Below are 25,437 nucleotides of genomic sequence, written 5' to 3'. Positions count from 1 at the left end.
GAGGAGCTGCACTGCCCCCACCATAGAAATGCCATAAATTGTGCAGTAGCGTTTTTTCCCTCAGCAACGTACACTTGCTGGCGCAGTGGTTCCAATACAACCGCTTCAAGTCTGAGGTTGAGCCCTGCCCAGATTACTGTCCCCCCTCCCCTCTTCCATCACCGAACTCTTAAGCTTTTTTAATACACGCTAGAATTCAGTCGTGATGGAGCCGTCTGTGGATGCGGTTCTCCAGTCACCACCGGTGAAGAGAAAGACACCTGCTGGACACTCGACTAGCTCTCCACCCCGACTTTTGAACAATTTACTACTACAAATTGTGTTTTATTCGAACGGTGCGAAGACGAAGAGTTTGTGTTGGTTACGATCCCAGCAGTGACTTTTAACTGGTCGTGCAATTTAATCAAGTGGGGAAAAAAGTGTGACAATATCGTACAGTGAATGGACTAATATTCTGAATCTTGTAGACACCGTAAATGTATACTTTTATATGGGTGAAAAAGAACAGTTGACATCACTCGCTTAGCATATTCGAATTGTTTTGGGAAGTGACATTTGGTAGTTAAAAGCGTTTTAACGAAAAGTTCCTTCAACTTGAATTTTGAACTTCAACTTCCTTGAACGATGAATGGTCTGCACTGATAAAACTCTCCTAGTTCATAAATATTTCTCCAGATTTTTGGCCAGAGTCGATAAAGTAACATATCGCCACCAAATTAGCGAATAATATCACAGATTGTGATGCTGAAACACTTGAATTAGAGAAAGAATTCATATCAAATGATTCGCCTGATAATCAACAAGTGTGATCGTCAGCCTGTGTGTGAATGTAAGGCTTTTTAACCTCTGGCACGAATGAAAGTTCTGTAAGTTAAAAGGTCTTGATGTAAATTCAACCCCTGGCATTGGGTGTAACACCTTGTAAGGTGGACAACATTACGATGAGTGCCATTATCGAATTTCAACGATTTACAGCCAGCGATGGAAATGTTATCATCAAGGTATTAGCAATTATCGCTGTCCAGAACAAATGTTGCAATACGTGGTTATTTAAATCACCGGTGAGAATTCTTTATACTAAAGAGTTGACTTTGCTGCGAAAAAATTATCACGGCTTGACAGAATATTCTGGAGACGTGGATTATTCTGAATTGGAGTTTGTGTAATCCAATTATCCGAGGCCATATAAATATTTATTTACCAAGGGCGTACAAAAGGCATCTTTCTTGAACGGTCTTCTTCCCAGGGGAATTTGTGTTGCTTATCTCGAACTGTAAGGCTGTCCCTCGCTAAAAAATGAACTACGGATGAGGGATGCCATTAACGGCACACCAGAATACCATACAATGTGCAAGAAAAAACTGTTTTAAGTTGGCCGAATGGTGTATTCAAAATAAAATTTTTAAATAAAAAAAATGTATAAAAATATTATTGTAAACAAAACCAGTAAAAATGTATTCATGCTTTAATAAATTGTAAAAGCTTTATCTGTGTTTTATTTCTAACCTTCTACCCCATAAAATTAGAAATAAAAAACACAATTTTGAATAATATACTTGTATTTACTTTAATATACAAACGTTTCATCTTCAAATTTGAGCACAAATTTGATCAATCTCAGGCGGGTGCCTCTTATATGATCCGTGGTAAATTAACGCACTTTCGATTCTTTATGGTCCGTGTAGCAAATTGGCTTCACTCCGTCAACTTCCGCGCAATCTCCTTCGCTAACAAAGTGCGATCCACCGTCAAACTCAGTTCTTCCTCGACGCTCTGGAACATATCCTCCATTTACTCTTTATTGCGGGCGGTGTACTTCTTACACTTCCAGCCAAATTAAGGGAAGCTGCTCCTCGGTCTTTTGACATTTCTCAGGATTGGAGATGTCAGATGCCTGGGTGATGTTGAATCTCACGACTCTCCCACTTCCATCTTGAAAGCCGGAAAAATTCACTTTTTGACCGACGACATCAAACTCACGGTTCTGGTGTCGGAAGACACAGTAGTACGTAGTTAGGAAAGAAACTGATAGTATAAAATCGGTATTATCGATTCTTTCTCTCGGGTTGTATATTGAGTACATATCCTCATCTGCTATTCGCTCCCCTCGCAGATATGCTTCACCCAAGCGAGCACATAAAAAGTCAACTTTCACGCTCTTGTTGACGGTGAATGAGCTTCCTTTCGGGCGAGGTCATTTATAAACGGAAATGGGAGGAGTCACGTGGTAACCTCACGTTTTTAGATCCTGGTAACTGCCAATGGGATATTGCGTCCATAGGGTAGTAGATAGGAAAATCCGTTCCTGAAACACTTCATCTTTGATTTTCTAGAAGCCGGTTCCCATGCCGGACTGCCACGTGTTTCCTACGATTGGTCGGTTATCTTTACTTTCAGTCGATCAACGAACAAAGGCCATCAGTATTACGCGCATAAGCACTTCATCAATCACTTAGAGATATGTCGAATGATTCGCTCATACTTCGGAAATCAGTCTCGCTCCAACCGTCGGTATGAACACATCGGAGAACTTGATGTTGTCCTCGGCGCCAGTAGTTTGTCAGCTCTCGACCAAGAACCAGGATGGACTAGTCTAGTCGAGGTTAAAAACAATAAAAGCTGGGGTGAGGGATGGGCGTGTACTATCCATCCTACTGAGTAACGCTTCGCGAGAACTTTTACTTTTCTCCCATCTTATTCCACTAAATGTGTAACTTTTGAGGTGGGTTCTTACACGGGCCATTTACATATATGGTTGTGGAATTACGGTAACGCTTAATTAATGTGGATTTAAATTGATAATGATATGAATTTGAATGGTAGTGTCATCGTAAAAATTAACCAAGTTATTGCTAAAATTATTTTTTTAAATTTTAAATTACCATTTGTCTTCGAAACTATGGGTCGTATCAAAAAATCCTTTCCTATATACCTAAATTTATCTGCTCTATTGTATTAAAGCGTTAATTTCCGAAAAATTTCAATAATAAAGACAATAAATGTAATTTTTGTTATTTCCTATGCGGAGACGGAGAGATAGAAGTCATGTTGTAAACGGTTTGCCCCTGGAAGGCAAGCCACCACATGTATTGTCCCAGGACATACGTTTTCCCCCTACTTGACCCCACTTTTCAGGTCAAATAATCTCGCCGGAAATTTGAAATGTCACAGGGCGCAATGACCCTCGAGTACGTACTCCTGGGTCTCTTTAGTTGATTAATATAAGGAAAGGGGTAGGATAAAGGGATGGGCAGGGTGATTGGCATGGGAAGGGTTCATCCACATCAATACCCTGCTTGCCCCCAAAAAGGCGTGTGGCAGAGGGGAACCACGCACGCTTCCAGGGTACCAACCATGCACGCCTCCACACAATCCTCCCCGGCGATGCAATCCGCGTTTGCCAAAGCGCAGATGCCGGAGTTTCCGTCTTCCATCGACTCATGCCCCTGCATTTAATAATTGCGCATATGAATAAACACGCCAAGTTAACCTTTTCTTTTCCGTGGCATGGGCAGGTGTGAAATATCCCATCGGTGCATCGTGGACAGGAGGGACGTGGGCGGAGGGAGGGACACCGCGTATCCAAGCATGCCCCTGACAATTAGGATCAGGGCGCAAAAGGGTGCACCGCGGAGGGGACGCGGGTTGTGTTACTCGTGCGCCCGCGTCTCGCGTCTCCAAGGTCCCGCCTCCGACGCAGGCCTCGACGGGAACGGCGGGATGAAGGGGGGCGGAGGGATGAAGGGGGCGGAGGGATGAAGGGGGCGGAGGGATGAAGGGGGCGAAACGGAGGGGAGGGGTGTGCCTTAACCTGACGAGCTCCGATTAAGGGAATGGGGGACCCTGGGATGCCCGGGCGATCGTTGTCGCCCTTGGGGGGAGGAGGGCGAACCCGACTGTCCATCGCTGGAGTGCTGACTTTTAGGATAGGAAAAAAGAGGTAATTAAATGAGATTTTTTGAGCTGGAAGATATCCTGAAATAGTATTTTTAAAGGTTCCCAATTAAATCGATTTTGACTGAATTACATATATATACATATATATATATGTGTGTGTGTGTGTGTGTGTACATCCGCAAAATCCCACCTTATGGCGAACAAATATTCATTCATTCACTTGACAAAAAGATATAGGAAAAAGGGATAGGAATATAAAGGACGAAAAGAGGAGGGGTAGGAGAAGGCGGAATCGAGCATATCACCAGCACGAAAATATTTTCTTGGCCGGGACTTGAAAACCGGAACCACTTGAGCTGTGGTTCAATTTGATTTTATTCGGTCTAGTATATTACACTGCTAGTGTTTACATTACATATATTGTCGGTTTACTGATTACAGCAGATATATATTTCTTATATAAATGTACGTATCGAGGATACGTAATTTAACGCTGAGATTTGCGGGTCTTAGAGCAACCAAGTGCCCCTATTCTTTGGCCAAGAGAAGGGGGAAGGTTAGGAAGAGGGTCGGGGGGATGTTTCACTCACTCGAGGAGAAAAACACGAGACCCAAGAGAAAGGATAGAAGTTAAGCAATCATACAACATCATAAAGGATAGGAACAGTGCGTTTCGAGGCACGAAGAAAGAGACGAGCCACGTTGACCAAGTACACATTCAAACACGAAAACCCGCCATATGGCGAAATATATGTGTATATATATATATATATATATATATATATATATATATATATATATATATATATATACTAGCTGAATACCCGGATTTGCACGGGTTAGGGGGAAACAATAATATAAATATACTACATAAATAAAAACAACAAATTATAAAGTACAATAATACACTATTTCAGATTCAGATATTACAAATTTAAGAATCTTTTTTATTTAACACCTGTCTATAAACTACATTTTTTGTTTCATATCCAGGAGAAAGAATATATAAATTTTTAGGCGAACCTACTCTGGAGCAAGCAACATAAAGTTGCCCGTGGCTAAAACATGGCGATCTTAGATCAACACCACAAAACTTTAAAGACTGTCCCTGTGATTTATTAATGGTAATTGAAAAAGCTAGCCGGACTGGAAACTGTAATCTTTTAAAGTTGAAGGGAAGATCAGTTGGGATTAGAGGTATCCGTAGAATAAAAATTATTTCGCCTTTTCCTTTTCCAGTTAAAATGACTGCCTGGATTATATTTTTCATTAATTTTGTCGCACACAATCGTGTCCCATTGCAGAGTTTTGGTGGATCTAAATTTCGCAATAAAATGATTGGAGATCCTACTTTAAGTATAAGGCGATGTTGTGGCAATCCAGCTGGATCAAGTGAATTTAGGAATTCCGTTGGATAATTGACGGCTTCGTCAGCATCCACTACGGTATCAACCGATTTATATTCAATCACGTCTCCTGGCAGCATGGCTAGAATCTCCTTGTTAATTTCATTAACATCATCATTCTTAGGAGCAAGAATGGCTCTTTCTCGCAACCATTCTAAATTTTTATAATTTTGATTAACGTTAGGATAGACTGCTTGTATCATATCGCGGACAGTTTTCACCGATATACATAAATCTGATGACAATTTTATCATACCAGATGCTTCAATAACTAATCTATCTTCTCCAATCTCCAAAAGTTTATTTGCAAAATTTTGAGCATTCCCATCTCTTAAGAGGATTGGCATGTTTTGTTTAAGGCTAATTTCTTGGACATGATTCCATAGAACAGAATGTTTTAAACAGGCATAAATTTCATCGGCTGGAGTCGATTTTGGAATGACAGGCAGACTTTGACGGAAGTCTCCACACAGGAGTACCAGAGCTCCTCCCATTAAACTGCAGTTTCCTCTAAGATCTTGAAGTGTTGCGTTGAGGGCCTCAAGAGATTTTTTAATAGCCATCGTTCACTCATCCCATACTATCAATTTACATTCTATAAGAACTTGTGCCTGGCCGCTTGTTTTATTTATATGACATGTGGGATTTTCTTGTCGGGAAATATTAAGTGGCAACTTAAGGGCAGAGTGGGCTGTTCTTCCTCCTTCCATTAATGTCGCTGCAATACCTGAAGATGCAACGGCTAGAGCGATTTCTCCATGAACCCTGATTTCAGCGAGAACTAAATTAATTAAAAATGTTTTTCCCGTGCCACCAGCAGCATCAAGAAAAATGATACCTCCTTCTTGTTTATCTACTTGATCCATTATTGTTTCGTACGCGAATTTCTGATCTTCATTAAGAAGTGGCTTTTTATCCGCGATGTATGCTTCTAAGTCTAAGACATTGTAGCTAGTTTCACGTAAATAATCTGGATAAAATACACCCTGTTGATCTTGTACAGGTGCAAAAAGACCGAGTTCCACTAAAGTCTTGTTAACCATGGTGATACACTTTTCCTCCAAAATAATCAAAGTTTTATTAAAAATGTCTGAGTTAAACGTAATATCCAATGTAGGATTTTCACTTCGAACTTTAGCCAGTATATCCTCACTCATTGATTCTTTATATTTTTCCCATAATGTTTTTGGGTTAGATGGATTACAGGAGGTTATTATGATGGCAAACAAAATTCGGATTTGTCCTGGAAGAGAAATCAAACTGGTCTCTCGCAATGAGTCATCCCAGTGCTGATCTCCTTCTAGCAACCCTAAATTCTAGCAATCTTCTCTGAATGTCTCACATATTTCTCCGTTTACCGTTCTTTATTCTGCAAATGAGCGAGGTCCTCTAATGGTATGTAGAAGCATTCTTAAAAAATAACATTCGGCGTTGTTAGGATGGACTGTGTAGACTCGGCCCAATGCGTCACATGAATAAATATTATTCTCAGGATCAAAGTTGCCCATTTTTCTTCTACAAAAGACTTTCCTTGATGTATTCCACGTATAATATCTCGGCAATTCTGAATACAATAGTGTTCTTGCAAAAGTATCCTGCTGGCATAGTTGGACAAATTCTGTTTCTATGACAGCAAAAAAGTAAACAAATTACATACATACAAACAAACACTCTCCTTTATATATATAGACTAGCTGAATACCCGGCTTTGCACGGGTTAGGGAGAAACAGTAATATAAATATACTACATAAATAAAAACAACAAATTATAAAGTACAATAATACACTACTTCATACAAATTTAAGAATCTTTTTTATTTAACACCTGTTTATAAACTACATTTTTTGTTTCATATCCAGGAGAAAGAATATATAAATTTTTAGGCGAACCTACTCTGGAGCAAGCAACATAAAGTTGCCTCTGGTCAGTAGTCCAACGCTCTACCCCCTGGATTACCGCGACCCATCAATCAAATCACACTTGAATCAATATAAGGATACCCTCAATCACCGAAGTCCCGAATTTTGCGCGAATGGAGCGACGCAACGCGAAGGCTACCACCCCGAGAAAATTTAAGAGCCCCAAATATATAATGCTATGTGACGCTTCCTTGGTCTTCTAACAATATAAAATAGTTTCAAGAATGACAGGAAAAAAACATCACTCATCAAATGTCTTCTATAGTTTCGAGTATGTTCATTTAAGGGAAACACTTTTGTTGTGATTTGATAAAACTTTATAGAATGTAATTTTTTCAAACGTATAAAAGCTAAACAATGATGGCTCACAAAATATTTTGTTTTTGAGGAATCACTTATATCTTCTAAGTTATCCACGAAGTCCATGTTTATATAGCTAAAAAACGCATAGCTATTTTGTTTGGATTGAAACACCGTGTTTTATATCCTTCACCTACAACAAAACTGTAAAATAGTCCCTCATTATCATTATGCCTTGCTTTTAAAGTTATTCACTGGGCCCTAGGCATTTCGGGTTTTTACTATTCAATGGTATTTTGATACATAATGATGTATCGTGAACAATTCATTGAGGGAAATTAATCACTCGAATTCTTGGAAACTCGTTTTTGTTTGGTGCTGATGGTCTGAATGTATACGATAAAACACGGTTTCACATACTCACTTGAACGGAAGCACAATCCAATCAAAATTATTAACCCATCAATGTATAGTCCAGTTTGAAAATGCTCAAAATCATCTCCGTAATGTTCATCATGGGAATGTACTCACATGGCAATGTAATGGATTCCTCCTTCATGATGAAAGTACATGCACTCGTCGGACAAAACAAAACTCAAATGTTTTGAGTTGACGTCGCAATAGTTGGTGATTTGTGCGAGATAAAGTTTCATGCGACCCAGGAGAACAATGTCCTTCCATTTTATTTTCAGCCACTAGTGTGCGTTTCTTGAGGCATAAACTGGAACGAAGTAACCCAGAAAGCAGAACGATTTCTTTTACATTCCAGGTTGACGCGAGAGCATCTGGCTCTACGTGATCCAGGGATGCAGCATCCCTGGATCACGTAGTTAATCAGGCGATTGGAATTATCGACATGCCCTAATTGCGATTTAATAGCTTCTTACGTCAAAATTACGATTTCAAATAACATTTGCATCTGGTATTTCTATGCAGAGGCCTGGTAGCCTAGTAGGTAGGACTTTTTACTGCTGGCCACATGGCCCAGGTTCAATTCCCGGTGACTGTGAACACGCCCAGCCTCACTTGAATATAGAGTGATTTTCTTGAATAACGGATCTTCCTGGAAACCGCAGACGACACTAGGAATATTTTGCCCAACCTACCCTGAATGCGTGAATTTCACGCCATCTAGGGTTAGCTAAAAATAAATAGTAATAGGTACGCTCTGACATCGACTATCGAGATAATCTTCCAAATGATTACTTTGGCTTTCGGTCGGGTTATTCCAATGCAATCAAAACGATGTTTTGACCAAAAACGTTGCATTTACCAAACTATGGACAACATAGGCTTTTGCCCATAAATTCGACATTTATTAATTATCATGGGTTATCTACAGAATATATGTATCTAGGTTTTGGACGGACCGGGGAAGACGAAAACGATCTCGCCCTCCATGGAGAGCACCAAGAGAACCAACCCTAAGAGAACGCGGCCTTGGATAGGACTATTTGGTACGGGAGGAGATGGGAGCAGGGTTCTTCGGCTAATTTCATCTCGGTGAAGATAGACGTGGGCGCAATGAAGCGGCGAGGATTGAGCAGGAGCGGTTTACGGGGGAGAGGAGGGAGGGGGGAGATTGAGAAATCCGCTCACGCATAACAAAGACAGCAAACGCCAAAATGAAACGGTGGTCGGGAAAGAGGAAGGTAGCTCCTGTCCGGAGGGCGTTCGAGAATCATGCGGCGTGAAATGAAGACGACTCCGGAGAGGGCGACGCCCTGGTCGCGGGAAAAAATCTGCACTGAGGCTACGAAATGCTTACATAGTACGCAGGTCGCGGCGGCATAGTGGAGAGGTTACTCGAGGCAGCAATCAAAGGCGTCTTTTGAGTCTAATCGGGAATAAATCCGACGGCATGAACGACAACTTCTATATAATTAACTGCATAATTTATCAATGTCACCAAATTTTTTATAATACTTATTCCAGAAGAGATCTACGAGTGATATTCACCATAAAAATTACTGAAATTTGTTCTTCGGTGGCGATAAAAATCGTACATGAATACGCGGGGGGGGGGGTGAAATGGTATAAAAAGATTTTCAAAGAAGTCCCAAAATGGAGGAAGCTGTATATACATATACGTGTGAATACAAGCAGTGGTAATGAACCTAGCAAATTTTACTGCTTTTTACCACGAATCAGAGTTGGTAATGGTTATCCTGCATACACTTTCGTGAATTCTTTAATTGTTAATATGTTTACTGATCCGTTAGGCCACATTTACAGGTATGCATGGCCTATCTCGTCAGAATACAAATATGGACACAAAACATAATATATATTATCAGGAGTTTATCATGCAATATTCAAAGAATTTATCAGCAGAATACTTGTAAAACGATGGTTCCAACAAGAAAGTTACAAATGGGACATTTTTCACGTTAATAATCACAGCGCTCATGACAGCATAGAACAACAGCAGGAAGCACACATGTTCAAATGTCTTTTTGATGTCACTACGAATGACGTTCCTACATGATCTAAAATATTTAGGTCCTTAGATCTTAAAAATGATATATTATTGCAGTCACTTCATAAATAACATTTTCCATGAAATAACCGCTAATGAATAGACGATTTCGACACGATCTGCCTTCGGCAGAAAAGTAAATTCACCGAAAAGGTTAGAGCACATTGCTCCCTCCGTCTTAAAGATGCTTCTTGCATTATCTCTTCTCATGCCCCATTTTGATTACTGTGATGAGGTATATCAGATCTTTCAGGAGAATATGAAAACCGAACTCCAGAGGACCCATAAAGTCTGTGAACAGTTCACATGCCATCTTAGAAAATACGATTATATTTTGGACTCATTTTATATAATATCCTGGTTAAAGTTAGAAGGCCGCAGGCAATTACATATTCTTTCAAATTGATGTAATTAATTTCTCAATTTCAATTTCAGTAACATATTAATATGTATACTATGTGAAAAATAATTTTTAAAATTTATATGCATCTTTCCTATAATTACTACAGTTTCCACGGGATTTTACTATAGGTGAGCAACGCCACGCTCTCCTTCTTTTTCTTTCTTCATTGTCATTTATTTTGTGTATGAAGAGGTGCATAATTAATTTATGTATGTATATATATATATATATATATATATATATATATATATATATATATATATATATATATAGGGAAAGTAACTGCCCCCCCTACCCTGATGTGTGAATTTCACACGCCGTCGGGCTTAGTACTGGGTGAACTCTAACATCACCTACCTAACCGACCTTCGGGTTGATTAGTGTGTTTATTGTTGTATATATGTATATATATATATATATATATATATATATATATATCCCTTCCACCACGTCAAGGTTGTAGTCCGGGGATTATATTTATATATATATATATATATATATATATATATATATATATATATATATATATATATAATCCCCGGACTACAACTTCGTGGTGGTAGGGCTTGTGCGTTGCGTCCCTAGAGCTGTGCTGGCGGGAGTAATAATAATTGCTCCTGGTAGGGTCACCCATAGGTCGAAGGTTTGGAGCCAGACGAAAGGTAGTCCACGCAGCGTCTGTTCCTCAGTGAGGCGGCTGCAATGGCGTCTGACCCCAGTTGGGCGGCCAGTAAGTGATGGTGTCATGTTAAAAACACTATTGAGGAATGCAACGGGAAACCACCTCAATTATCATTCCCAAGATTTAAATGACAGACAATACAGAGATTTTGAGTCCTGGCAAATACGGGGCTCGGCCCAATCGACCGTGTGTCGTACCCGGCAGCGGGTGAGGCAAGGCTTCTGCGGTCGTCATCCCACGTAACCCTTGTAAGGGAAAACCAGCAGCAGCAGGACAAAAGGCGCAGGACAAGACCAAATTAGGTAGAATAGGAACGTGGAATGTAAGGACAATGATGGGGACAGGGATATTGGAGAATGTTAAGCGAGAGATGGAAAGGGGAAAAATAGATATTTTAGGTCTATGCGATGTGAGATGGAAAGATAGCGGGGATTATTGGAATTATAAGTATAGAATAATATACGGCGGCGGGGACGAGAGCCAACGAGGGGTTGCCATAGTATTAAATGAAGAGGTAGGAAGAAGCGTAGTCGACATAGATAAGGTAACGGATAGATTATTGCTAATAGAGATAAAAGCAGAACCGACGAACTTGGTTATTATTCAGGTATACATGCCACCGAGCAACCATAAGGAAGGAGAAGTCGATAGGATATACGGTCAATTAGAGGACATAATCGCGTGTGTTCCCGCAGGGAAACATTTGATAGTGATGGGGGATTGGAATGCGACGGTAGGCGAAGGAAAATATGGTGATGAGGTGGGGGACTACGGTTTAGGCACGAGGAATGACCGCGGGGAGAAAGCAGTTGAGTTCTGCAGGAGACAGGGGTAAGTCATCACCAACACTTGGTTTAGACACCACAAAAGATGCAGGTATACATGGAAAATGCCAGGTTACTCAGAAAGGTATCAGCTAGATTAAATTCTGGTTAGACATAGGTTTAGGAACGTTGTGATAAATTTGCACAGCTTACCGGGAGCGGATGCGGAATCTGTCCAAAATTTAGTTGCTATGAAATGCAGCGTCCGTTTCAAAACGATAGGGCAGGGGCGGCGGATTAGAAAATGGAATGTAGAAGCATTAAATGGTTTGAAAAGGAAGGAGTACCAACAGGCGGTATAGGAAATCATGGGGGATGATAAGAGCTAAGTACTATCGAATAAAAATGCCGAAAAAGACACTATTGGAATCGTAAACGCGAAAAGGACTAGGAAACCATGGATCACGGATGTGATGATTACGAAGATGGATGAATGTAAATACAGAGCTAGGCAAAGTGAAGTGTAAAGAACTAAACAATAAATTGATGCGGGCAAAAAATAAAGCAAAAAAGCATGGTGGAAGAGGCAGTGCGAGGATATAGAAAGTTAGCAGAGGAAGGGTGAAATTGGTGCGCTGTACAGCAAAGTTAAATCTTTATCGCGAAGTAAGAAAGGGAAATCAACGATATCAGTTAGAGATAAGGTGGGTAAGGTAATAGTTGACGCAGGAAAGATCGAAGAGAGATGGAAGGAATATATAGAAGAACTGTATAGTAAAGTAACTTCGACCAACAAAGTTAGACATTGGAAAATAATATGACGTAGAGGAGTGTAGCTTAGGCCCAGGCATCCTCGACGATGAGATAGAAAGGGCATTAAGGGAGATGAAACTAAATAAGGGCGTGGGGGTGGAAAACATTCCCGTGGAACTATTGAAATGTTTAGGAAAATGTGGGAGGAAAAGGCTATATGGGCTGATTCGTAGTATTTATGAGGAAGGAATCTACCTAGGAGACTTTGTTATATCAGTTTTAGTTTCTATTCCGAAAAAGGCAAAGGCTACATCATGTGAGGACTACAGGACAATAAGTTTGATATCCCACTCAGCTAAAGTTGTTCTCAGGATCATAAACAAAAGGATATAGAGTAGGGCAAGTGATTACTTAGGGGATGACCAATTTGGGTTTAGGGAGGGGAGAGGTACGCGTGATGCCATTGCAGTAATGAGATTATTAATCGAGAGGAATATAGAACACAACCAGGAGGTATTTGCCTGTTTCGTACATTTCGAAAAAGCGTTTTATAGAGTGACTTGGGAAAAACGAATGAGGACATTGCAGAAAATAGGAATAGATTGGAGGGAAAGGAGGCTAATCCGCAACCTGTACATGTCTCTGCCTGCTCAGGCGGTATTGGGGAACGAGGAGTCCAGATGGGCAGCGTTAGGAAGAGGAGTAAGGCAGGGTTGCCCATTTGTCACCGTTGCTGTTCAACCTATATGTAGAGGAAATGATCAAAGAGGCATGAGAAGAATTGGAGGTAGGAATGACAGTGGGCGGGGAATTCGTAAAATCAATTAGGTACGCTGATGACCAAGCTTTAGTTTGTCAGTCAGCCAAGGGGCTGCAATCATTGCCTAGTGAATTGGAAATTCAGTTCGACAGGTATGGGATGAGAATCAATATTAATAAAACAAAGGTTATGCGTTTTTCCAGAAAGAAAAAGGCTAAGCCAAATTTTAAAATAGGAGGGCAAAAACTAGAGCAGGTAGAACAGTTTACGTATCTCGGTAGTGTTTTGGACCAACACGGTCAAAGTAGTAGGGACGTAAGGAGAAGAATTGCGCTGGGCAAAGAGGCTTTCACAAGGAGGAGGGAGTTGATGAGAGGGACGTTAAATAAGGATATTTAGAAAAGACTCATAAAAACTTTAATATTGAGCGTAGCTATGTACGGCGCGGAAATGTGGTCATTGAAGTAGGAGGATAGACGTAGACTGGAGGCTTTTGAAATGTTAGGTAAACGAGGAAAGGGAAGGAATAGTATAGGGATGTTGACGGGATGAAGGGAGGAAGGAAGTACACAGAGATGAAGAGGGGCCTGATGTAGAGTAGGATGCTTGATTTTGTGTTTTTCTAGGAGTCAGAAAATATTTATTTGGTAGCTGTGTCCATTCAAAAACCTACCTTAACCGGTAGATTACCTGATTATATGTTGTATATATATATATATATGAACCTTACAGTAATCAACCCGAAGGTCGTGTTTTGGTAGGTGATGGTAAAGTTCACCCAGTCTAGGCCTACGGCTTGTGAAAGTCACTCATCAGGGTAGGGGGGGCAGTTCCTTTCCGGTTATGGTTTCCGAGGAAGATCTGGCACAGGAAAAATCACATAGATTGGACGGAGATTCATGTTCCTTGAGAGGCTTCCCTGGGAATTGAACCCGGGCCCTTTGGTCAGTAGTGTGTGTATATATATATATATATATATTTTTTAAGGTAATCTACCGGTTAAGGTAGGTTTTTGGATAGACACAACTACCAAACAAATATTTTATTACTCCTAACAAAACACAAAAATCTATCATCCTACTCTATATCAGGTCCCTCTTCATCTCTGAGTACTTTCTTCCTCCCTTCATCCCGTCCAACATCCCATCCTGTTCCTTCCCTTTCCTCTTTTGCCCAATATTCTACCCTCCATCACAGTCTTCAACACCCCACTGCCGGTCAACACCCCCTTCATCCACTTTTCCTGCCTCCATAGGATTGCTCCCAACAAACCCCTCTCTTCGCCCACCATACCAAGCACTTCCTCATTTGTTCTCTTCTCTGTCCATTTCACCTTCTCCATTCTTCTCCACACTCACATTTCAAAAGCCTCAAATCTACGTCTATCCTCCTACTCAGGATCATAAACAAAAGGAATTACTTAGGGGATGATCAGTTTGGGTTTAGGAAGGGGAGAGGTACGCGTGACGCCATTGCAGTAATGAGATTATTAATCGAGAGGAATAAAATATGATATATATATATATATATATGTGTGTGTGTGTGTGTGTATATACATACATACATATATATATATATATATATATATATATATATATATATATATATATATATACAGTAACACAATATAGAAACACAAAAAAAGAAGAACACTCACACGTTATTTCTTGATATTTCGACGGAAACAATCCGTCTTCCTCTGAAGATATAGAAGTAATGACCCATTGAGGTGTCCATATAGAAGTAATGAAGATATAGAAGTAATGACCCATTGACCAATGAGGTCATTACTTCTATATGTTCAGAGGAAGACGGATTGTTTCCGTCGAAATATCAAGAAATAACGTGTGAGTGTTCTTCTTTTTTTGTGTTTCTATATTGTGTGTTACTGTGTATTGTACTATTCGGCACTTCCGTGTTACGTCTACGAAAGCATATATATATATATATATATATATATATATATATATATATATATATATATATATAATATATATATTTTCGATGTGCAAATCTGTCCATAATGTATGTCTATATGTATTTATGTGTACTATGTTATTATAAATCTTATGGGCAATATAATATGTACACGACGATGGGTTAAATGGAAGAAGGGAGCATTTTGTCTCAATTTCGCCTATATAAAGACCTCTATCTATCTACTTAAGTACGTGAAATCAAACACCAATCAAAATACTTGATTTTTTTGGCATGTTGACCTAAAAACTGCTGCATTAATGAATTTACTCGAATTTTAACTCCCGTTTATTTGTAAGAAACTAATTTCTACCCCGCCCCAATGCTCTACTTTTTCAATTGTAATTAAAGATCAAGCTTCGGGTTAATTATGAGCAATGAATTAGGATTTTTTTTGGAAAACGAAGAGATTGAGAAAGGTAGACGCTTCGTGAAAATGTTATCACGACTCCCAATCTTATTTCACATTCGACGTCGGCTCCAGCGATTACCGCCAGCCACCTTTAAGGCATTCCGCACGCCAGATACGAACCGTGGCTGGCGCTCGCTTTAATATCGAGCTATCGATTGCTGGGTGGCTCTCCTCCGGGCGGAGGGGCGGTGGGAGACCCAGGCCCGCCGACGGATAGGACAAAATGGCGCCCTTTCCCTCCCGGTCTGTTTTGGTGCTGCTCAGCTTGCAACTGACAACTTTGGTGCAGCGTGGCACGGGACTCGACCTTCCGGCGGCGACTTTTTCCTTTCCTGAATTTCCGTACAAGGAATCCGCAAAGAACGTGAGTCCGCAGTTAACGATCGCCGTTGTCATTCACGACAGTGTGACAGCGGTGAGCGTGAAAGTGTAACCTAAGTGTATGACATACTAGCGCCGGCGCCCGTAGAGATGGAAAGTGAGCATTGCGACCCCCGTCGCAGACGCATTCGATTCTTTTCCGGAAAGCGATTCGATATGTGGCGTAATTTTGACTTGGCTCCAACTCGGCTCTCTACCAAATTTAGGATTAGCGTATAACTAATCGAGTTTCTTGAAACGCTGTTGAGTCCTCTCTTAATTGGAAAAATAAGAATTTTTTATAGGTTAGAAGTTACCAGTAGTCTCGTGTGAATGTGTTATAAATGAGCGAAATTCTAAATGTGGATTTCAGGGAATCAGTCTCGAGATTTTCGACACTGGCCTGTCTCGGGTGTGACATCTTGCGAAAATATCGTATTTAGACATATGGGTTCTAAACATCACAAACAGCACAATGCTCAAATGACAAACTCGTGGCTTGAAGTATCATGGGTGCATTAGTTATTTAATGAAAACATATACTTATATCTCATAATTCTAAACAATGATTTGCGGGTTATATCTTTACTTTGAAGAAAAACATTATATAAAACCATTAATACAAATAATAATAAATAATAGTGTATAGGATGCGACAGTATGATGATGCCGACATGAAACTAGGGCAGTGGAAACCAGGAGCAAGTGAATGAGTTTTATCACCTAAGAAGCAGAATCAATAGTGTTGGAAAAAAGGGAAATAGTGAGAAAGATATTCTTAATGACCTTTTTTTGCTACATTTACAACAGTGATCGATTGCTTTTCAAAACTACCGCGAAAAGAACAATTGGATTGGAGCTCTCGCATCCGTAACAGCGACTCATTCGAGTATGGTTGCATGAACGCAAATAAACCATCAAGGAAGGCAATATATTAGTTTACAAAACCTACATGTATCAGCAAAAACTAGGGAAAAGTATATGTCGAGCTTTTCTTATTCGTGAAGCACAGATGATTACAAAACAGAAATTATGTGATTGCAATCAATGGAAATGCAAATGAAATGTAGTGAATGTAAACCATTTATTAAGGCTTAATATACGGAGAAAAACATTAATGAAGAATAACTCCTGCTTGGAAGATTGAAGTATATTGCTAATGCCGAAGAAAAAAGAATATAGCTTTGACCATATGGCATCGCAACCACGTGGGGACAACAGAAACGGCAGGGAAAGTGGGGGGGGGGGAATAGGCGGGAAATTTTACCACAGAATGATGCGAAGACAGTATTTCAAAGTGATAATGAGAAATGAGAAAACTATTTAAGAAAAGAAGAGTAGCCAACAGAAATAATCGGTTTGAGAATGGTTTTCAAGCGGTCATGTAAATATTTCTATACTCAATAAAGATATTCTCGAGAATATATATCTGATAATCTTTCATGGCTCTAGTACTTTAAGCATCTTTGTGCCTAATTGGTTTGTAGGATCCCGAGGCCAGAAAGTCAAATTTATGTTCACTTGTGTTTAAATGCCCACGGTATAAAATCCCTCTACTTGAAGTACTTTGCTGATGAATGTGTTCAATGCTAGGGAGTCTATGACATCATTTATTTGACTCAAAATAAAATTCCATGCTTCATTTCTCCGATATTAAGCCAAGAGCTCACGGAAATGTAATGATATTTCCAAAGAGGTACAGTTCTTGCATGGGAGACTCTAATCTTTTAGGGGAAAACTGACAGCAATACTGGTCGCAACTTGTCAGTTGCTCTAATTAACTAAAGCCAACATGTGTACACCATGGACCATTAAATAATTCCTTAATTTGCTATTCTTCAAGATTTTTATTTCCCGTTTAGTTTTTAAGATCAACTATTTAAAATTGAATATGCGCGTTTTGCTCATCATCCAAAGCAATGAAATTACATATTTCTCTCTCGCGCTGCTTTTATTGAAAACTGTTCGATCAATTTTTTATTCAAATCAATCGCTGCCCTGCTTGGCCTCATCCACTGACCGGGAACCTGATGAATTTGCCCAGAGCAGCACGATTCTCACGGGTGGCAAATAACTCTTCCCTCCGTAACTTCGCCATAAAAGCGAGTTTAACTGTAATCCAGTTTCAAATTTCACGCAGGAGGCCTGGTTTCGAGAACAAGAGGCGTCCTGCGAGGAAAGCAGCCCGTGCGCCGCCGCGATGGCCGAGTCGAGAATTGCAAGGACGCGCTGCGCCAGGCAGTGCCTTTCGCCTTCGTGCTACAAAGACATTTACGAGGTAGACGAGGTAGGTGGCGCTGGTACCGCGATTGGTAATCCTGACGGCAAAGGCATCCCGAAATATTAGGGCTCCGAATGACCTTCCCACCCCAAAACTCATCCCGCCTTTCCCATCCTTCGAATGGTAAATAAATATAAAATGCGCCCGCTATCGCCCCGTGACGACAGTATGCGATTGCTTGTTTTCAGCTTACCCTCTCTTGCTAGAACCAAAGCCAATCAAACGATCACCAGGGATACTAGAAATAATTACGAAGTAAGTTTGTATTAGAAATTGGGCAGGCGGTGAGAGCTCTATAAGCGACTTAATAATTAAAAACCGAGAGGTTTTATGAAGTTGGTTTTGTTTCAGTTGTACTATTTTTTAGTCTAAACCATTGGCAACAAGTCAATGTCCAGGAGAGTCGGAGTGAAAAACAAAAGTGGCGATTCATTACTACTTCCAGCAATACAAACATAATAGCGGGGAATAAAACTCGTTGTCAACTTCTAAAAAACAGCCAGTTGCCATTTTTATAGCTCAAATGGAAAAGACTAAGGGAACAACGACATAATTCGGTACATAAACAAACATAAAAAATTACAAAGTACAAGACAAGGTGGGGAAAGACACAGGAAATGTTCCAAAAACCTCTTTTTTGGCTTCTTACGAATTGGAAGTTTTGTCAATACTTCATAATTATTGTTATTCGGTAATCTACCCATTAAGGTGGGTTTTTGATGGGCCCAACTACCAAATAAATGTCATGGCTGTCATAACAAAACACAACCCAACATCCTACTCTACAGCAAGCCCCTCTTCATCTCTGTATATTTCCTTCCTTCATTTCTTCCAACATCCCTGTCCTATTCCAGTGCTTACCTAACATTCTCCCCTCTATTACAGTCTTCAACATCCCACTGCCAGTCAATATGCTTTCAATCCTCTCTTCACCCAAACCATTCCCTGCACTTCCTCATTTCTTTTCCTTTCGGTCCATTTCACCTTCTCCATCCTTTTCTACATCCACATTTCAAAAGCCTCCAATCTATTCCTATTATCCTCCTCCTTCAGTGACCATGTTTCCACGCCGCACAGAACTGTGCTCCATAACAAAGTTTTGACAAGCCTTTTCTTAACATCCATATTCTATGTCCCTGTCATCAATTCCTTCCTCCTGTTGAAATCACGCGAGCCCAAGATGATGCAAAACATCACTCCTCAAAAATGGCAACAGTCAGGACCTAGCACAATTCATAACAGTGCTGATAAAATGTAAACCATGCTACTGATTGCCAATATTCCTGGAGAACCAAGCACTTCAAGAAGAAGACATGATGAAAAACAGTTGATAACAGATGGTCTTGCCTTACCCCCCTACGGATGGTCCCGCCCATACCTATCACTTTCCATCCTGATTCTCCATCTAATAGTCTAGAGCACTTGTCCAGTCTGAGACATGTACATGTTTTGGATAAGCCCATCTCTCCCAGTCTACTCCTATCTTTGACGATATATTAATTAATTCTGCCTAATTAACTCTGGCCAAATGCATTCTCAAAATCTAATAAGCAAACAAACACACGATGGTTATATTCCTGTTCCTTTCTATCAGTGCTCTCGCAATTGTCATGGCTTCCAAGCATACTCCTCATTTTCAGCCTAAACTGATCTGCCATTAAGTAGTCACATGTCCTCTTATCAATTCTTTTATTGATGATCCTAAGGACTAACATGTTAGCCTCATGCTATTTACTCAATTATGGTTCTAATAGTCCTCACCAGCTGCTTTTCACTTTTTAGGGATGGGAATCAATACTGATCGCATGAAGTCTTTTTGCCAAAATCCTTCCTCAAAGGAGCCACACATGAACCCATACAGTATCTTTATACCATATTTTCTGGCTTTCATGATTAGTTCTGCAGGGATATTCTCTTTTCATCAAGTCTTAATCATTTTTATTTCTGCCAAAGGCTTTCCCATCTTAACACTAACTACCTCCACCTGAACCTAAACTATCCTCATTTACATCATTTTATTTATAAACTTACTGTCCTGATATCTTTATCATATAAATATTAAAAGGCTTCTTTTCAATCTTTTCTGCTTCGATAAATAATTTTCCTGTAAGCATTTTTACGACAGAGTGATGGATTTCCCATTTTCACTTCCTCACAGTACTTTAACTCCTCTGTACTGTGGAACCATTTATGTCAGTGTAATCAAAGTGTATTCATATCATAATGAAACCTTCTGAAAGTTTGCTATTATTTACTTCAGTGACTATCCATCAGCCAATGCTCACATAACCTTACTATTCCTGATGTCAGGAAATAACAAACACAAAATCATTGACTGAAAGCAAAAAGTCAAAGATCTAACCTAGAGTCACCAAGTAAGAGTGAAATTGAAGTTCTACTTTATTATTCTAATTCCTCAGCACCAAGAAAGAATGCTCATTAGTATTTTTTCTCTTTCTCTCAATCATTAGGAATTGCAACGCAAGTAAAAACCGCATTAATATCAGATAATAATATGCCTTCAGTGTTATTCACCACATTACTTTGCTGTTAAGGTTTATTTAAAACTGTTTCAAATTTACCAAATTCAAATTAAGGTTCTCAGGTGGTTGGTGTCCCACAATTAAAATATATCCATGTAATTCACAAAAACATATTGGATTTGTCCGGATATTCTCAGCAAAAAGACTCCTATACATGGCGATATGGAAAAAATATATGCATGACAAAGAACTAATAATTATAAAAAAAAAATGAGACATATTAAAATAAATTAATCTAGGAAATGTGTCCATACAGCACCTACCTTTTCCGATAGATTACCCTTAATATAGTACACATAACAGAGAAACATTTCTGTTCAGTAACTGAAGGTTACAACGGTTAAATTGGACGATTACTAACTATCAGCATTAAGTTCTCTCTACAGTATGGACCTAGCATAGAATGATATGCTGGCCATACTCCATATTCTAATGGTAGACAAAATTAACAAACTGATTTGAAATGAAACCTTTGGGGAATACCTCTGGTAGCAATAAAATGAAAAAGAGTAGTTGGAGTATTAATTCCAAACTATGTGGAAAATATGCTCATGCCATTCATAATAATTAATGTAACTAAGAAATAAGAATAACTAAGAAATGAGAATATGATATGGAGTACTTAAGCAGTCCACATCATCATGGAGAAAGAATAAATTTATGCAATATTATGAATAATAAATGTTTTAAAAATATAAATTTGAATAAATTCTATATGATGTTTACCTAAAAGAGTGATGATAGACGGATGGCATCATTGATCCACAGTGGGATCTGAAACTTCATATAAATGGACAAATCAACCTAAACCTGGGGTGGCCAATCTATCATCAATGATAAATTTGGTGCTACTTTATGAAATTGTGTAAAAAATGAAAACAAGTCCATTACTCATTCCTATCCCACAAAATTCACTGCTTTAGAAAATACATAAAAACAACATTAATCGTGGAAAATTATTTAGGACATATTAAAATGGAGTGTTATTATATCCCTTCTGAAAGCTCTCTTTAGAACCCCAAGTGTCTGGTAAAGCCAAATATGAATAATGTGTGCTTGCAATGAAACAAAACAACAAACAACTAATGTGAGCAGTAATTTTGTAATAATGTCACCTTTTTAACTATCATAGAATAATTTATTTGTGATGACTCCAATAAATATACTGAAATTTATTTCTCTTCTGAAGATAGGTATTTTTGCTTGGAGAGCATTTACGCATAATTTTGAAATTCTCATACAATTTATTTCACATAATAAAAATTGAATATATTACTTATTGTTATTGGTAGCATTGCATGTATGCAGTTTCTCCATTTATATATTTATGTTTTTAATCCTATCCTACTCTATTATTTGTATCTTTAGGGCCATTAAATTCTCATACATTTCACAGATTTCACGACTCTACTCCTTAAGTCCTGGGATCCCAGCATGAAGAGAAACCCAAGCGTGTTTGAGCTACATATTTTTTCTCAGCTTGCCATTCTATTTCTATGGATTGAATTGATGACTGGTGTGCTCGTAAAAAAAACAATCCTGGGTATACTCCTCATTGTTGATGCAGCAATCATCTATCAAATCAACAATCAGTAAAGCATCTCTTTCCAAAGAAATGCCCATAATTGCTAATAAATGAGAAACAAAGGGCTAACAAAATCTAAAATAGGGCAGAGTAATATTGAGATGAGTCTCACATAGGTACTAGATTTTGTAGAATGGTTAAGATTAATTTATTACTGCTATGCCAGATATTTGGAATAGTATAAGCACACCACAAGATCAGGGCATGTTTAAATAGTCCACCCATCCTATGATTCCATGGAGGGGATGAGTCTAGGTAGGAAAGATGAAATTCTGAAAAGAAATAAAAGACAAGAGAAGAAGGGAACCCCATAACTGAAGATTTGGACATTAGTATGGCATAAAATACTCTGGTAGACCAAAGGGAAGAGGCTTGGTGATTACTTGCAGCATACCATGGATAACAGGGTCAACATGTATACAGCTTGTTTCTAATCACTTGGGCATCAACAGAAATTCATAATGGTCAAGATATTGATTTGTTCTCTTTTGAAACCTACAATTCTTGTATGTGATGCTGTAACTTACTTACAACACCTCTGCCAAGTTTATTAACATAGATTATGCATGGAATAGTCACATGTGTCAAATCCATGTGTTGATGGGAATGCTAAAGAAGGGTGCAACTGTGCAAAGTAGGCTAGTAAATTAGACCTTGCAGAGAAAACAGAAAAGGCATTTACACACCATGGCTTTTACTTTGATACATGTACTAATGACATATGTGGCGGTTCATTTGTTTGTGCGATTCGCGGGTGTGCCGCAAGGTGTCACCCTAGGCACGACCCACGAGGAGGCATCTTGACCCACGTGGGACCAGTCACGCCTCAACCCCAGCTGAGCATTCATCCCTCTGGTGCAAGATGCGCCCATGGCATATATCTTACCGTGTTGATCTTGGTCTGTTATGCACAGCACACAGAATAAATCTGCTGTTTATTCAAACGCTTTAAATGTGATTTATAAGTATTTACCAGCACCGGCCGCGCTAATATAATTTCCAGCAACCCCACAACATACATATTAACCAATGAACAAATAGGACTTTCAGGACATATAATGATTCCTAAAGTAAAGGTAAGGTTAGAGCTATGTCATCATTATCATTCAGCAGTGAGCAGTGCTTAAGAAATATGATTTGACCCACCAAAGTATGTACTGGGGTAAAAATTGGTTTATACCTTAATATTCATTACAAAAACACTGTTTAACACAATGAGACATATTTTATGTTACCCTGACTGACACACAGGAATAATATTAGTAAATGTTGTCATTTGTAACACAAAATGCCAATGGAAAGAATATGACAATATGTAATTTCTAATGAAACATACTTTTTCATTTTTTTAAAGCTGGAAGAAGGAGAAATTGATGTTCGACTCAACTCATTCAAAGGCTGCTTCATTCAGAGGAGTACCAGAATTCGACCTTAAAAGGAAGGGACCTGAGAGATTTGAAATGTTTTCCCTTCATTGCAAATGGAATCAGAAATGTGTGAATTCATCACTGACACAGACAATGCATATAAGATTTTTAAAACATAAATGTACTAAAAGGAATCAATATCATCCAATTTGATTGAAATTGGAATTTAATAACTTAAAGATGAGCCATGCTTAAATACATTTGTAAAGAAACATAGTAACTATGAACTTAATTTATTTTTTAATAAAAATATAAATTTGAAATGGAATCTTTGAATTAAAAAACTGGAACAAACTCAGAAGCTCGTTCGTTCATCAGACAGATGCACTTTAATTGGCCGCTATTGAACAGGTACCTACAGCTTGATAATTCTTCAGGTACAAATACTGAAAAATGTAGATATGTAAACATGTTGGTCAATTTACCTCGGAGTAAAAGCCACCAAGGTAATCTGATATCCTTTGAAAGGAGTAAATTGGACCAAGACAACTATAGGTAATGAAATTGAGATACATGCACACATATCTTGAAGGGAATATCTAAGGTACTGGTAATGTAAAGCAGTTATTTTTCTTTTTAATGTAACCACCATGGTCAGCATACAAACCTACTCAGGGACATCTCTTTTCCATTGAATAATTTTCACTTTCTCAAACTACAAGACTGGGGTAATAGAGATAATTCTTAAAATTAAATTATTTAGGCAAGGCATCAGTTATCAGTCAGTAAGGTTGCCATTGCCTTAGGCCAAATATTTCTAATATGAAACAATTAATGAGCAATGGCATTATTAATTGAAATGGCCATGCTTCAACAAACAAACAAAAAACAGGATTTAATTTTTAAAGATTAAAGCGTTTAAATCAGGGCTTGATCCCTTTCCAGCAAATAGCATGAGACATAAGACCCTCATGGACTGTCTTATACTTGAAATAAAAATAGTTTTCAGCCATTTAAAGAAATCTAACCATTAAGCATCTCATGTATGTTCGTAGCTATAAATAATCACAAAATGGAGGGAAGAACAATAATATAATGATAACCTTGGCTGAAATGTGACACTAAACAGAATTTTTTGAAAATGTAAACACATCCTTTATCAATGAATTCTAGTTTCCTCAATATAAAATGAGTTAAAGCCATAACTTGAACAGCATGAAGCAAAAAATAATGCAACTGTAAGAAAATATGTCATAACCATAGCAATAAATGAGGAAGGAAAAGTAAAAATTTGAAGAGAAATCATCATAAAAGTGATTTCTTTGAAGCTGAAAATACAACTCTCACCCACTGCAATGGTCTTGTACAAGTTTAAAAATTATAGGCTTCAGGTCAGAAATTAAAAGCTATCTCATTATGATATCAGACACAAAACATAATATACTGCTGTGTGTGGGAGGTATGTATGGACACAGCAAGAAAATCTGGAAAGTACACCATCCTGATGAGGAATTCACGCATAATTGCAAGTTATTGACATTAGACCCT

At 38.7% G+C, this 25,437-nt stretch overlaps 1 protein-coding gene across 1 annotated transcript; it reads left to right on the top strand.

The window, feature by feature from the left end:
- Positions 1 to 15,955: 15,955 nt before the first annotated feature.
- On the top strand, positions 15,956 to 24,180 carry LOC139687089 (uncharacterized). Its single transcript, XM_071584200.1, has 3 exons — positions 15,956 to 16,117; positions 18,254 to 18,400; positions 23,877 to 24,180. Exons 1-3 carry the CDS (start codon positions 15,977 to 15,979, stop codon positions 23,955 to 23,957), a joined length of 369 nt encoding a protein of 122 aa, XP_071440301.1. The 5' UTR covers positions 15,956 to 15,976; the 3' UTR covers positions 23,958 to 24,180.
- The last annotated feature ends 1,257 nt before the right edge of the window (positions 24,181 to 25,437 follow it).

The sequence above is a fragment of the Hetaerina americana genome, unplaced genomic scaffold (assembly GCF_022747635.1).
Source record: "Hetaerina americana unplaced genomic scaffold, ioHetAmer1.1.p SCAF_1, whole genome shotgun sequence".
In the NCBI taxonomy this organism is placed as follows: domain Eukaryota; kingdom Metazoa; phylum Arthropoda; class Insecta; order Odonata; family Calopterygidae; genus Hetaerina; species Hetaerina americana.
Note: the sequence above shows the minus strand (reverse complement) of the source record. Positions and strands in the feature narration are given on the sequence as shown.

Coding starts and splice junctions, on each gene's coding strand:
- LOC139687089 (XM_071584200.1), top strand. CDS start 15,977: ATGGCGCCCTTTCCCTCCCGGTCTGTTTTGGTGCTGCTCAGCTTGCAA. Junction 16,118..18,253: donor ACAAGGAATCCGCAAAGAAC/GTGAGTCCGCAG, acceptor AATTTCACGCAG/GAGGCCTGGTTTCGAGAACA. Junction 18,401..23,876: donor ACATTTACGAGGTAGACGAG/GTAGGTGGCGCT, acceptor ATTTTTTTAAAG/CTGGAAGAAGGAGAAATTGA.